We start from the raw sequence: 15,262 nt of genomic DNA, 5'->3' as shown, positions 1-15,262 counted from the left end.
TCCTTTCATCACCTCTTTTCTGGTGCTGGGCAGTCTTCAGTGATTCAGAACATTTTGCTTATTTTAGTGACCCGGTGCCTTCAAATGTGACCTGTTATAGTAATACGTTAACAGTGCCAAACAGCACCCACTCTATTGGCCACTCATGTTCTATTCAAAACCGAAACTTTCTGCTATAAGAACAAAAAATCCCTTAATAATAAATCGGATAGCATGAGCCCTTTGCTAAATATAATGAGTGCAAAAATACTTGTGTCTCTTTGTTGTTTACTTGTTTTCTAATGACTTTAATAAAAGGCTATATCTTCATATAAAAGGAAAAAATAGTACTAAAGCGCTACTAAATAGTTAAAATATAGGACCCCACAAAAATAACTAACAATTTGCTGCATATAATAAAGGTGAATCAAACCTAAAAAGTGAAGAATATATATGAATAATATGCGCTAAAATTTAACTTAAGTAGTGAAACCGTGTACAGCAAGGAGTGTAATACCAGTCCAGATAGGACATTACACATATATGTGAAGCACAATCTGGACTAGTATTGCACTCCTTGCTGTACACGGTTTCACTACTTAACTTAATTTTTAGCGCATATTATATATATATATATATCTATATATCTATATATATCTCTTCATATACACATACAATCATGCCCATAAGACACCATATACTGTGAAATCCCCACCACCGACTTGGATACTCACACCTTCTGTATATGACCCAAGGTCAAAATGCGCTTTCCCCTTTAACCAGGGTTGGTATTGTCTTGAATGGTCTCTCATTCAGCACCTCCAGGGATCTCGATCTATTTCCATCCTCATCCCCTTAAGATTATTTTTATTTTTTTACCCGAGGCTCAAAAAAAAATAGAAAGATAGCAGCCCACTCACTTCAGGTGTTTCAGAATGATGTCATCACCATCTTCCATCACAAGTCACGTGACTTCATCAGGAGATCACTTGTATTATATTGTTATATTGCTTCTTACACCACTCAAAGTAGAGGTGAAAACATTTACCCGTGTCCCAGAACATAGGGTGCAGACTTGTCCTGATATCAATAAAGGGGGCTAGTAAATGTAAAGAGGAAAGATTGCTGCTACTCAACTAGCCCAGTTGAATAAAAGAGAAGGTGCAGCCTCAGCCTACGTTTCTCCACCATACCACACACATGGAGACTGAGGCCACTCCTTATTTATTCAGCTGGGTTGGTCGGGAGTAACGGCAATCCTTTCCTCTTTACATAATGCTTTCTAATTCTCAGAAAGTGGGAGCAACATCTAGTGGTGGAAAATAATAACAGCGAAGAGGTGATTATTGCATGCACAAATGAGTGACCTTAGAAAAAAAAAAAATGTAAAATAAATATAGAAGCAAAGTTAATGTGAAGTTGTACATATAGTTAGCAGGCATTATTTATGATTAGAAGACCTTACTTCATAAGGTTTGTGGGCTGATTGAAGCTAAACTGTACATATGAAGTTTACCAATTTTATCCCAATAGATACTCCTAGATAATCCAGAGCGTTTAATACCACAAGGCAATCCAGCTGGCAGCGACTCGTATAATGTTCCTCAGCAGATTATCGATCAGGTAAGAAGTATTGGCTTTGTAAATAAAATGGATTATTTGCATTTTTTTTACACATGTTTTACCTCTGTGTCTATGCATTATAAAGTCGCAGGAAGCTTTTAAAATTATTCTGAAAGACATTTGCCGGGTGGTAAAAGTTACCAAATCTTACTAACTGTTAATGACTCTTTCTAAACATCTTGCACCAGGTTTGCAAAGGGTCAGCATGAACTGTGGGGAAACTAACATACTCCCTTGCTGTGGGGCTGCTCAGCACTGCGAGGACTAAATGCTTTTTTACATCTAGTGGACATGGAAAATAAATTTCTCTTGCCTGCTTCTCCGCTCCTTGACACTGCAGCCTCTCTAGCACTCTGATGCCCCTGACCTCATCAGGATTGGTGCAAACCTGTAGCCCTGCACTAAACATGAGTGTCCACTGCCAGAGCATAGAGATAGGGGTGTGCCGTTTGCCAGGGTAGTGGGGAATCTGGTAAGTAAAGCTGCTTTTCCAGTGCCCTGGGCCTTTAAAGAGTGTAAGCCCCGGGCCTCTTTCTGAGATTTGGTGTTTAAAAGTTGAAAACTTTTTGCTAGAAAACTACTTGGAACCCCCAAAACATATTTTTTTTCTAATACCCTAAAGAATAAAATGGTAGTCTTTGCAATACTTTTTGTCACACCGTATTTGCGCAGCGGTCTTAAAAGCATACTTTTTTGGGGGGGCGGGGAATAATCACTTTTTTTTATAATAAGACAACAGTAAAGTTAGCCCCAATTGTTTTTTATATTGTGAAAAGATAATGTTACGCCGAGTAAATTGATACCCAACATGTCACATTTTTTTAAAGTTGCGTCCGCTCGTGGAATGGCGACAAACTTTTACCCTTAATCTCCATAGGCGACGTTTAAAAAATTCTACATGTTGCATGTTTTGAGTTACAGAGGAGGTCTAGGGCTAGAATTTTTGCTCTCGCTCCAACGATCGCAGCGATACCTCACGTGTGGTTTGGACACCATTTTCATATGCGGGCGCTGCTCATGTGTGCGCTATCTTTTCGGGATGGGGCGCTTTAATTTTTTTTTTTTTTTTTTAATTCTTTATTTTACTTCATTTTACTTATTTAGATTTTTTTTTTTTCGGGGGGTCACTTTTATTCCCATTACAAGGAATGTAAAAATCCCTTGTAATAAAAAAAAAAAGCATGACAGGTCCTCTTAAATATGAGATCTGGGGTCAAAAAGACCTCAGATCTCCTATTTTAACTAAAATGCAATAAAAAAAAAAAATGTCATTCTAAAAAAAAAAAAAAAAATCTCTTTTAAGACGGAAGTGACATTTTGACGTCACTTCCGCCCTGCAGTTATATGGAGACGGGTGGGGGCCATCTTCGCTCCACTCGTCTCCATACACAGCAACAGAGGACCGGAGAGCTGCGGGAGGAGGGGGGGGGGGGCCTCTCTCCTGCCGCTGATAAAAGTGATTTTGCAGCATATTTACCCGAGAGACCACTTTTATCTTGTAGAGGACCGCCCGCTGGAGAAGAGGATACCAGGGTTATGGTAGCTAGCTTCTACCATAACAACGGTTTTCCTCTTCAAACAGCCGACGTAAAACGACGGCCGGCAGTCCATGAGTGGTTAAACTTTGCACTGTGGCACCGGCCCAATGGCAAGGGAGGATATATATTTTTTTTTTTAGAAATGTAGGATTGGATTGTGTTTAGAAATTTAGCATTGGTGGGGGGGAGTGGAGCAAGTAAATAATAAATGCATACATGGTAATTACTGTATTTATTGGCGTATAACACTCACTTTTTTACCCTGAAAATAGAGGGTAAACTGTGCCTGCGTGTTATACTCAGGGGGCTGTGGAAAGTTTTTTTTCCTGAAACTTCCCTCTTAATGTTGGGGTGCGTTTTATACCCCTGTGCGTGTTCTCCGCCGATAAATACGGTATTCACTTTCAGTCCCGCAGCATATTTCTCTTCACACAGGGTTGTTTAAAGCCTTCTTTTTACTATTTGCTGAAGAAGATAATCTTTAATATTTTTTGGCAGTAAATGAACAGTCCCAATCCAAGCTATCACTTGAGACACTTTTAAGGTTACTGAGCAACCACCTGGATCTTCCAAGTTGGGATATTAATCTTCCCCAGCCAGGCATCCTTTTGCACATCGGGGAGGTGGTGTAGCCTTCGGATATGCTGAGTTTGCAGGCTGTCACTGGTTTGGAGATTGCTGATAAATATGACATGGTCAATACACATAAGGAGGCAATAAAGATTTGCTTGGCTGTGGCTCGTGGAATGAGGAGAAAGTGAGAGAGGATGAAGCTAGAATTTATTATCAATAGATCAGGTTAATATTTTCCTTCCAGTTTCTGCACTGATGTAAATCTTTTTGTTTTGTGTGCTCATATCCATGAATACGTTCTTTACATGCTATTGTTTTTATGCACTGCGCCCTGTTGGTTGCACTTTACAATCACTGGGAACTGATACTCTCTTCAGAGTCAGTGACGATCATGTAGTGCTGTGGATAGGTTAATGCTGGCTATAGACGACTCAAACAGGAACTATATCCTGTTGGGTGCAATCACTATTCGGGCATTCCGGCATCAACCAGCACCTAAAAAAAAAATAGATGGCAGTGGAAGTTTATCTATCCACATGGTTTGAATGGGGAATCTACACATTTTCTCTGCCACAAGCTGAAGCAGAGGAAATCTAGACCTTGTATATAGGTAGCTTTAGGATAGAGATTCACTGAATCCAGGCAGGGATGGTCCTTCAAGAGACACACTTTAGAGTGAACAAGGTCCCAAAACTCGGACTTCGGATTTCCTACAGTAAATGATGCTGAATCTGCAGATGCCAAGTCTAAGGAAGTCTCGATTCTCCTCGCAAAACATGTACAGTGAAAAGAGTTGCGGGTTATTGGGAACAGGGAAGGTCGTCTCCTCTTTGTGATACTCCCATTTGAGAAAAGGTCACCCTAGTAAGTAGATACTTGCCAAATTAAGATAAGGACTCCTTGCTGGAAGCATGGCTGTCCTTGATAAACCAATACAAAGAGGGTTTCTCTCTGATGGGAGAGACTCATTTTGGCTCTGGACCCCTAGTTGGAAATGTCAAAGGGCACCTCTTACCATATTCGAAACTGCAGAAAGCCAAAAACTTTTTCCCATGACCGCCATTTAGTTGACAGCTGGAGAACTCTCAATACCCACAACAAAGATTATACTTTCTATTCTGCTAATCACAGGACGTACACTAGAATCATTTATATCTTAATTTTGCAGAGTACCCTTTACTTGCTTTCTTTGGCAATGATCAGATCTTTTACTTTGATCTGACCACACTTCCAGCCTACTTTTGGACTTGGTGACTCCTCACCCCCACAAGTGGCACTGGAAATTAAATGAAACACCTCTGCGTGACCTGACCAACAAGGTTATTCTGGCGTTCTTCTACAATACAGCATTCTTATTTGATATGGAAGACCTCTCCCCTTTTCATCGGTGACAACTGCATAAATGCGTAATCGGGGTCACACAGAAAGAAACACATTACTTCTCAGATACTCTCTCCTTTCTGAAATCCGTGGCTCTGGAAAAAGAAATCCTTGACCCTACAAGTGGAAGCCCCCCACAAAACGTAGGTAGGAAGCTGAATTCCCTCCCTATTGATAAAGCAAAACTTGCCCACTGTGAAAAAGCCTTTAAGAGTTTGGCAGCAGGCCAGGTAGAATGCTGACGAACGCTCTCAGATGATCGAGGAACTACATTGCACCGATTTAAAAGAGTGATGTTTTGGCTAGAACTTCACCTGCAATTGCCTGGGCGTTTAAGGTGTATTACTTGGCCTTTTATAATTTAGGCAAACAAGCTCCCTCCTTTCCAGGTACCAAACATTTAGTGGTTCAACAATGTATTAAAGCATCCAGGATGCCGATACCCCCCCCCCCCCTTTAGAAATTGCCTCTGACCTAGAAACCCCAATAACTTCAGAGGAATTTATTGGGGCACTAAAATTCATTAGTCTGGAAAAGTCCCAGAGCCCGAATGGCTGCATGCCGTCCTATTCTAAAGCTTTTCAGTAAACACTGGCCCCGCAGATTCATGACAACATATAATTCACTTAGGGGTGCCTGCCCAATCTCACTGCTGGCCAGTGGCTTCCCCACACACCACAATGTACCACTATATTGCGGTTCTCACGAGAACTGGTGCGCCCCCTTAGGATTGCGGCGCTTGGTATCGGGCCGCAATGAGCAGCCCAAATACTATGTGCTCACTCTGTAATAACATGGTATCTGGGCCATTCACAGCACACCTGTACCATGTGATAGCTGTGGGCCAATCATAGCATCACAATAATAATGGGTCAAGATTGAAATCCATTCCTGACAGTTCAAACAATTGATGTTAGTGATCATCACTAAAGCAATCGCAGTGTAAAAAAAAAAGGAATTCCCTAAGCATCCCCGTCCCCCCTCCCAAGAGTAATACAGTATCGCTATAATAACACCACTGAACTGCTCTGAATACAGTTTTCAAAACGTAAAGTTTAGGAATGTTGGAAAAAAAGGTTTTATTTTTTATGCACGGTCACCAGTCAGTATCCCTGATCACACCAGTCATATGATGATGCTGTACAGCACTGGTAACCATGTATGAAGGAAAAAAAAAATAGAATTTCTTAATTTTCCGAAAAATTTTGACAAAAAATTACAACTTCAAAAAACTTCCTATGCCTCTTACTTAATATCTTGGACTGTCAATTTTTTTAAAAAATTAGTCCTTTGGGGGATATTTGTACTGTCCTGGGATTTTAGATATTTTAGAAATTAGATGGGCAGTAAGTACATCAGGATTGATCTATATATATCTCTCATAGTTTGTAGACACAATAACTTTCACACAGACTAAATAATATACATTAAATAATACAGTATTTTTACCAAAGAAATGTAGCGGACTACATTTTTACCTAAATTTATGAAGAAAGATCATTTGTTTGCATAATTATACAACAGAAACTAATGCCGCGTACACACGATCATTTTTCGGCATGAAAAAAACATTGTTTTTAAAAAATGTCATTTAAAATGATCGTGTGTGGGCTTCACATAATTTTTCGGGTTCTGAAAAACGACAATTTTTTTTTTTTTTTTTGAACATGCTGCATTTTTTAACAACGTTTTAAACAATGTCGTTTTTCGGGTTGTAAAAAATGATCGTGTGTGGGCTAAAACAACGTTAAAAACCTGCGCATGCTCAGAAGCAAGTTATGAGACGGGAGCGCTCGTTCTGGTAAAACTACCGTAAGCACATTCATCACGCTGTAACAGACAGAAAAGCGCGAATCATCTTTTACTAACATGGGATCAGCTAAAGCAGCCGAAAGGGTGGCGTCATCCGCATGGAACTTCCCCTTTATAGTGCCGTCGTACGTGTTGTCTGTCACCACGCTTTGCTAGAGCATTTTTTTAAAACAATGGTGTGTGGGCAACGTCGTTTTAATGATGAAGTTGGAAAAACTTTGTTTTTTCTACATGCCGAAAAACGTATTTTTTTTATTTTATTTTTTTCATGCCGAAAAATGAACGCGGCATAAGAACTTTTTTGCTATATAAAAAAAAAAAAAAACAGTGGTGATTAAAGTGTTTCCAAAGGCTCATTCATAGAATGCATAAGGGTTAAAAAAAACTTTCTGCACATGTGCAGTACACGAGAGCCTCGGCTCTCCAGGGACTCCCCCAGAGCTGCAGCTCTGTGTCTGAATGGACACGAAGAGCTGCAGCTCAGGCGATCCCACAGCAAGCTGCTTACTCTGGGGGCACTTGGCAGGAGGAAGGGACCAGAAGCGCTGGTGGGGGACCCGAGAAGAGGAGGATCGAGGCTGCTCAGTGTTTTTGCACAGCACAGAGCAGGTAAGTATGACTTGAAAGAAATAATATACATTTCATTTAGGTAGTGTTGCATGACCAAGCAATTGCCAGTTAAAGTAGCAGTGTTGAATAGCAAAAAAATGCTTTGGTCATGAGTCAGGGGGTAAAACCTTCCGGAGGTCAAGTGGTTAAATTTGGTTTAGTTATTTATTTCACTTTCACTTTTCACTGACGTAGTTTAGATTAATGACAGGAATTGAGCATTTGAGAAATACTGACTGTTATGCAAAGTCTTTCCAGTTTTATGTGCATCAGATAAAATAAATCCCTTACTGACATTTAGTTATTAAACTTTCTTCAATCAAATTTTTGTGGGCGAAGGTAACCAGCGTTTCAGTGAACGCACATCTGGTGGGCCATGTTTTATGTTTGTTATTTAAGAAGTTTGAGTCTTATTGAAATCAAATGTTATTTAATAAATGACAAAGGAGCCATTATTACGTGTAATAGTTTTGTCTGCGGACTCATGCATTGTATTACACGGCTCTCTGAATTCGGCTGACTGTTGGAAGACGTACAATGAGTGTTTTATGTCCTCATGTGTTTGCTTGTCTTTTTCTGTCTAGCTGGTGTATATTGGTTTCACTCCTGAGGCAGCTAAGGCAGCTCTCCAGCTATTCCAAGGTAACATTGAACTGGCCGCTCAGATGTTGGCTGACCACCAAGGAGTTCTCCCTCCTCACCTCCTGCAAGAGCTGGAAAACTCTTCATCCGCACCCGAGCCTAGCTCCTCGTCCTCGGAGACTGCAGGTATCGCATTCTGTTCCTTAGTTAGATTTAACCCCTTTTTTCTGGGTTCTGGATCTTCAGCCATGTTAATTGGCCAGGCCGGTATGACAGAACTCCTGTGCATACGCATCCCAGTGTGTACAGTGTACACAGTTTGCAAGGAAGTGTAAGAATCCTTTAATGCAGAATAGACCTGGTATGTCTCGTCTGCGCTAACAAAAAATTACTCCCCTCACATTTTATATTTTTGTATATATAGGGGCAGATCCACAAAGATCTGCCCCGGCGCAGCGTATCTGAGATGCGCTACGCCGCCGTAACTTTTTACATTTGGTTCGAATCCACAACGAATTTGCGCCCAAAGTTACGGCGCCGTAGTCTATCTCTCGCGGCGTAAGGGCGCCTAATTCAAATGTGGCGAGTAGGGGGCGTGTTTCATTTAAATGAAGCGCGTCCCCGCGCCGAACGAACTGCGCATGCGCCGTCCCTAAATTTCCCGCCGTGCATTGCGCTAAATGACGTCGCATGGACGTCAGTGTATTCAACGTGCACGTAAATTGCGTCCAGCCCCATTCACGACGACTTACGCAAACGACGTAGAATATTTAAAATGATACGCGGGAACGTCGGCCATACTTGACATTGAGTACGCCACCAAATAGCAGCTTTAACTATACGCCGAAAAAAAACGACGTAAGGAAATGCGACGGCCGCTCGTACGTTCGTGGATCGTCGGAAATAGCTAATTTGCATACTCGACGCGGAAAACAACGGGAACGCCACCCAGCGGACGCCGAAGAATTGCATCTAAGATCCGAAGACGTACGCCTGTCGGATCTAACCCAGATGCCGTTGTATCTTGTTTTGAGGATTCAAAACAAAGATACGACGCGGGAAATTTGAAAGTACGCCGGCGTATCACTAGATACGCCGGCGTACTCTTTGTGGATCTGCCCCTTAGTTTATACTTTCCACTTTAACCTTGCTGTAATTCTACGTCTAATTTGATGCCTAATAGGATTCAAATTTTTTGCCATTTTTTTTTTTTTTAAAAGCGGAACTAAACTCTCTCAACTATTTGTAATCCTTATGCTGCCAGTCTTGGCACATAGATTGGAAAGTATATTACCTATACTCGAGTATAAGCCGACCCGAATATAAGCCGAGGCACCTAATTTTACCACAAAATACTGGGAAAACGTATTGACTCGAGTATAAGCCTAAGATGGGACATGCAACAGATTCTATAAGTGGAAAAGAGGGTCAACAATGTCCATCTGCAGCCTCACTGTGCCCATCTGCAGCCTCATGTACCTTTTGATCCGCTGTGCCAGTCTTAACTGTACCACGCCATCCACTGTAACAAAGCCCCGCCTCCTCCCCGTCCATGATAGTTGTAACACTGATTCAGTTTCCCAGCATTGTTATCAGTGTTCTGTCTATCACGGATGAGGAGGAGGATGGCGCGGAACAGATAAGACTGACAGCGGGAGACCCTCACTCGAGTATAAGACGAGGTGGGCTTTTTCAGCATAAAAAAATGTGCTGAAAAAGTCGGCTTATACTCTAGTATATACGGTATATTTAATTGTGTTAAACTTTTTTGAACAGTTGCTTCCTGGTTTCTACCCTAGACCAAAATGTCATACATCCCAGGAGTCTTCCTGTGCATTTTATTTATTTCATAGGGAGGAGGGGCTTTCTGAGCTAAGCGCACCCTCCTACCTGCATGCCTGAGCTAAGAGCAGATAGATTCTTTATTATATATTTTATTCATTTTAGATTCCAGCCTCTATTGGCCAAAACTATAAAATATTATCTACACCACTAATCCTAAAACAGACTATGCAAAATATGCTACTTTCAGTTAAGTTGTGGAGCAATAGTTGTTTGTTATACCTTGGAATGTTACTTTCTAGCACTGCTTTTGAACCTATCTTTGGGAATTGTTAAACTTTTTAAAGGAGTTCTCTAAGCTAAAACTTTTAACCCCCACTGTGCCCGGGCTGTAAAACTATACAAAATAAACTTTCACTTACCTGCCTACGATCCCCCGTTGTTCCGATATCGCCGTCCCGTTCTCCGGTCCCGGTCTCTTCCACTTCCTGCGGGTCGGTGACTCACAGTGCGCTCAGCCTATCAGCGGCCGCGACGGGACATTGCTGCGGCCGCTGATAGGCTGAGCGCACTATGAGTCACCGACCCGCAGGAAGTGGAACAGACCGGGACCGGAGAACGGGACGGCGATATCGGAACAACGGGGGATCGTAGGCAGGTAAGTGAAAGTTTATTTTGTATAGTTTTACAGCCCGGGCACAGCGGGGGTTAAAAGTTTTAGCTTAGAGAACTCCTTTAATAAACAAATTTGACAAGAAAATGAATTAAATAAAATTTTCAGCAGCGGTCATTGTTGGCCATTTTTATACTAGAATTTCATTTGTATTGGCGCCTTAAAGTGGAGTTCCACCCAAAAATTGAACTTCCGCTTTTTGGAATCCTCCCCCCTCTGGTGTCACATTTGGCACCTTTCAGGTGGGAGAAGGGAGCAGATACCTGTGTAATCCATGTATTTGCTCCCACTTCCGGGCATAGGTCGCCGCGGAAGTGTCCTTTAAAAGGGGACCTATGCCATGCCTCCTCTGTCCCCCAATCCCCCCCCTGCTGACTTATTGGAGACACACAGGTTCCAGAAGACAGCAGGGATCAGTGGGCTCGCGCAGCGCGACACGCGCATTAGGAAACTAGGAAGTGAAGCCTCAAGGCTTCACTTACTGAAGATGGCGGCACCTCTACCCGAGAGCGGAGGGACAGATCGGCTTTGGGTGCCGACATCATGGGCGCCTAGGACAGGTAGGTGTCCATATATTTAAAGTCAGCAGCTGCAGTATTTGTAGCTGCTGACTTTTAATAATTTTTTGTTTCGGCGGAACTCTGCTTTAATTACAGTACATGTATCTGGATAATATTTGTATTTTACTTGACTTTTTACAAAATAAAGGGATTACAAGTTGTGGTGCTCAGACGTTTAGTTCCCCTTTTAAGGTCCCATGAAAATGTAATTTGGTACTGTTTTTACAGCTTTGATATAAACCCTGCTGTGTTTTTTTTTTTTTTTTTCTTTTTTTTTTTTTTTGTGTATGTTATTTATATATTTATATATATATAAAGGATGATGCAGATTGACATACCTTTAGCATGGGGAAACATGCAATGATACAGATTGTGGCAGTAATGGATGTCATTTACTGGCAGAGTGTGTGTTGGACATCCATTCATCCTGCTAAATTTTCTACAAAAAAAAAAGATTTTAGTTATTGTCTGAGGGGACTTGTTTCTAGCACAATGCAATTCCTGACAGTAGGCTAGCAGGACCTGCTTTCGGGGGGCCCAGAAGGACCAAAAAAAACTATCTGTGTACAAAGAATTGGAAAGCTATTCATTTTAGATGGTCTCTGGATTTGTTGGCTTTCTTGTATGCGTTTTAGATTTTTCAAGGCCACTGGACTGAGGACAGGTAGGCTCATCCGCCCGGGGTGTGGGGGCTCATCCGCCCGGGGTGTGGGGGCTCATCCGCCCGGGGTGTGGGGGCTCATCCGCCCGGGGTGTGGTGGCTCATCCGCCCGGGGTGTGGGGGCTCTTGACAGTTAATATTGCATTCCTATTGGGGGGGAAATTACTTTTTGGGAGGGCTTCAACAGAGTTTGTTAGCCAGCCATCAAACGCTACATCAGGAAATAATGTCTCCTTTTTCTGTGATCTCGTTTTAGGAACAAGCTCATCAAGTAACACCAACACTGTTGAGCCGGACATCGACCCTGTGAAGGAGATTCTGGATGATATCCCTGAACATGAAGAGGACTATCTGGACTTAACATTAGAGGAAGAAGAGCTCATTCTTGTTGAGTATCTTTCCTACTTAGAAAAGCTGTAGTTTGAGACTTTACTCAACTGCAGTACATTAATAGCAATCAATTCAGATGTTCCTTTTGGTCTCTGACTTGTGCTAGAAACATGACAGATGGAACCTGATTGGTTATAGTGGACAGTATTGACACTTCTGCTTTCATAGATGGTCTTTATTGTCTTTTTAGCACTTTATACAAATGAGTTTGATTTAAATACTCAAAAGATTATTATTATTTTTTAAACATATGGGTCTCTACCAGTCTACCAGGTGGTGACCTAGAGGCCCAAGTGAACAACATGTGGGACACCACATCCCGTAATAGGAGAATTAAGTGTGGATTTTATAGGCACCGTAAGGATCACAACCAACTTAAAATACAATAACCTTATTGAGTATAAATATTAAAAACATCCAATGTTCTGTCTTCAAAGACTAAATGGAGTGAGGAACTACCTGTGTACATCGAACAAATGTTCTTTGTAACGAATGGCAATGATAAAACTGGGGCGTTCCACCATCCTTGGTCTCTACATGTTTTGCGGCTTCCCCCCTTCTTCAGGAGGAAATGAAGGCAAGAACACATCAGATCTTTATATAAATACATGGAATTACAAAACACATAATCATAACATCGAGTCCATAATTGCACATTGTATGTGGAACTTATTAAACCATATGTAACAATCACATGACACTAGTAACTTACCAGTAGCGTTTGTCTATTTGGTTAATTGTAGGAATATCCTCCCTCTATGTGCTCCAACGCTCGCCCTGGGAATAGCGATACACCCGTGACACCATCCCTGTGATTGTTAGAGTTTTAGTAAGTTCCACATTCATTATGTAACTATGGACTCGATGTTTTGATGTGTTTTTTTTATTCTTTGTATTTATATCTAGATCCAAAGTGTTCTTTTCATTTCCTCCTGAAGAAGCGGGAAGCCATGAAACATGTAGAGGACAAGGATGGTGTAACACCCTACCTATTTATCATCATTGGCATGCGTTACAAAGAGCATTGGTTTGTGATGTACACAGGGAATTCCTTTCCCCATTTAGTCTTTAAAGACAGAACATTGGCTGTTTTTAATATCTATGTCTTTGGTATTTTTACCTAAAGTGAAGCTTGAGTTGTGCTTGTGTTTATTAAAAGTCAGCAGCTGCAAAAAGTGTAGCCGCTGAGCTTTAATAAACACACTCACCTGTCCCAGGATCCAGCGATGTGGTCACCCAAACCGTCATTGGTCTCCCTCTCCTCCCTGGCGCTGGCATTTCCACTGTGGGCACCTGGCAGTGACAGCTTGCGGCTTCATAGCCGGGTGTGTACTGCGCATGTGCCAGCAGCGCTGTGCCTACTGAATGGCCTGACAGTCTTCTGGGACCCTGTGACATGTCCCAGAAGACTGCAGGGAAGGAGGAGGACATTGCCTAGGCGAAGTGGGAGCGGGTATCTGTCAAAACTTGGTAACCCCCCCCCCCCCCCCCCCCCCCCCCCCACAAAAAAAATCACAAAGGTGGCAGAGGAGAAGCGCTTAAAGTGGAACTTTCTCTTTTGGGTGGAGCTCTGCTTTTTGTTTTGAATTTTTGGGGTGCCTATCAAGTCCACACCTAATTTCCCAGTTACTTTGATTTAAATACTGGTACAGGTAATGCTGAGCATTTTTGTTTTTTTACAGCACAACATTATATAGAGAAAAACAAATGTTAAGAGCAACTTTGTGAAACAGCAATGCTACTTGTGGGATAATATATATTTTTTGTAAGTTTTGTTATTATTTATTAATAATGCAAAAAAAATGTATTAATTCGCTGTATGTTCATATGCTCAGGATGCATATTTTTAAAATTTTACACCAGCAATTAAAATGTCAGATGTCTGGAAAATGTTTGAATTCATTTTGGATGGTACAGCTTCTTCTTCCAGTGACGTATTCTGCACTAGTTAAAGCCAAGAGAAGGACAATGTTTTATTGCTGTAGCATGAGTGCATTTGTCAGAAAACAGCACACCTGTTTCGAGAATGAGCTTAAAAAATAGGATTTTGCATCGAGGGGAGTGCACACCCTCTGGTGCCTTCCCATTGGGACTTTGTACTCTGACCTGACCCTAGCCATTGTGGCTATTCAGCACCTTAACGACCAATGACTTCTTAGCTTTGACTGTAGTATTAGCAACATTTACAATAGATCCTTTTTAATGTCTTATCCAAAGTTTAATAAGGACTCTTTTTCTACTTTCTGCTGCCTGGCCTGCTCAGGGTCTTCTGTCTCAAAGTATCGGCACTGACACATGGATGACATTTATTATACAGTATTTCAGCTTACCAATTCTTAGATGTGATGGCTGTGTTTTTTTTTTTTTTTCTTTTTTAGGGTTTTCCTTCCTTTATTTTCGCTTGGTGATCTAGCTGCGAAGTCTGTTATTTTTTAACAGACCAGAGGTAGCATTTAGAGCAGGGTTGGCAAACTCAAATTCATCGGGGGGCGCATTAGCAGTATGGTTGCCCTCAAAGGGCCGGTTGTATCTGTAAGACTACGTGTCCACTATTTATTATCATAAATAATTGTCACTGCATTTGTTTATTACTGGTTTTATGGAGCGCAGGGTTCAGGAGTTTGCTGCGTACGAAATGCAGGATACAGGAGTATGCTATGGACAGTGTGCAATATCTGACCTCTGCAACCTCCACTCTCCTTCCATTCTCCCATCCACCCTGGAATGGGATGGGGTGGGGTGGGGGGGGGGTGCCGTAGGATGGGATGGGGACGGGATGGGTTGGTATGGGATGGGATGGGATGGGGGTGGGGTAGGATGGAATGGGGTATGGTGGGGTGGGATGGGATGGGCTACCTGACATACATGGACCTACCTGACATACACAATGACTTCACCTACCTGACATACACAATGACTTCACCTACCTGACATACACAATGACTTCACCTACCTGAGCTATGAATAAGCACTGAGTTATAGTGCGAAACGTCAGCTTTTTCTGTTTTTTGGCCGTGGCATGTTGTTTTGTGACCAATTTTTAATAAACCAGGATTTTTTTTGGAGTGCGGCTGTCCTAGCCTTTCTTTCCTCAAGCTCG

The 15,262-nt window shown here is 41.8% G+C and overlaps 1 protein-coding gene across 1 annotated transcript in view; it reads left to right on the top strand.

The window, feature by feature from the left end:
• NUB1 (negative regulator of ubiquitin like proteins 1) overlaps positions 1 to 13,613 on the top strand; it is a 98,523-nt gene extending 84,910 nt beyond the window's left edge. The window contains exons 13-15 of the mRNA XM_040352751.1: positions 1,513 to 1,602; positions 8,099 to 8,282; positions 12,029 to 13,613. Of these exons, the coding sequence (XP_040208685.1) occupies positions 1,513 to 1,602; positions 8,099 to 8,282; positions 12,029 to 12,192 (438 nt within the window). The 3' untranslated portion in view covers positions 12,193 to 13,613. The remainder of the gene's footprint in view (positions 1 to 1,512; positions 1,603 to 8,098; positions 8,283 to 12,028) is intronic.
• Positions 13,614 to 15,262: the final 1,649 nt, after the last annotated feature.

The sequence above is a fragment of the Rana temporaria genome, chromosome 5 (assembly GCF_905171775.1).
Source record: "Rana temporaria chromosome 5, aRanTem1.1, whole genome shotgun sequence".
Classification (NCBI taxonomy): Eukaryota; Metazoa; Chordata; class Amphibia; order Anura; family Ranidae; genus Rana; species Rana temporaria.
This window is presented reverse-complemented; position numbering and strand designations above follow the sequence as displayed.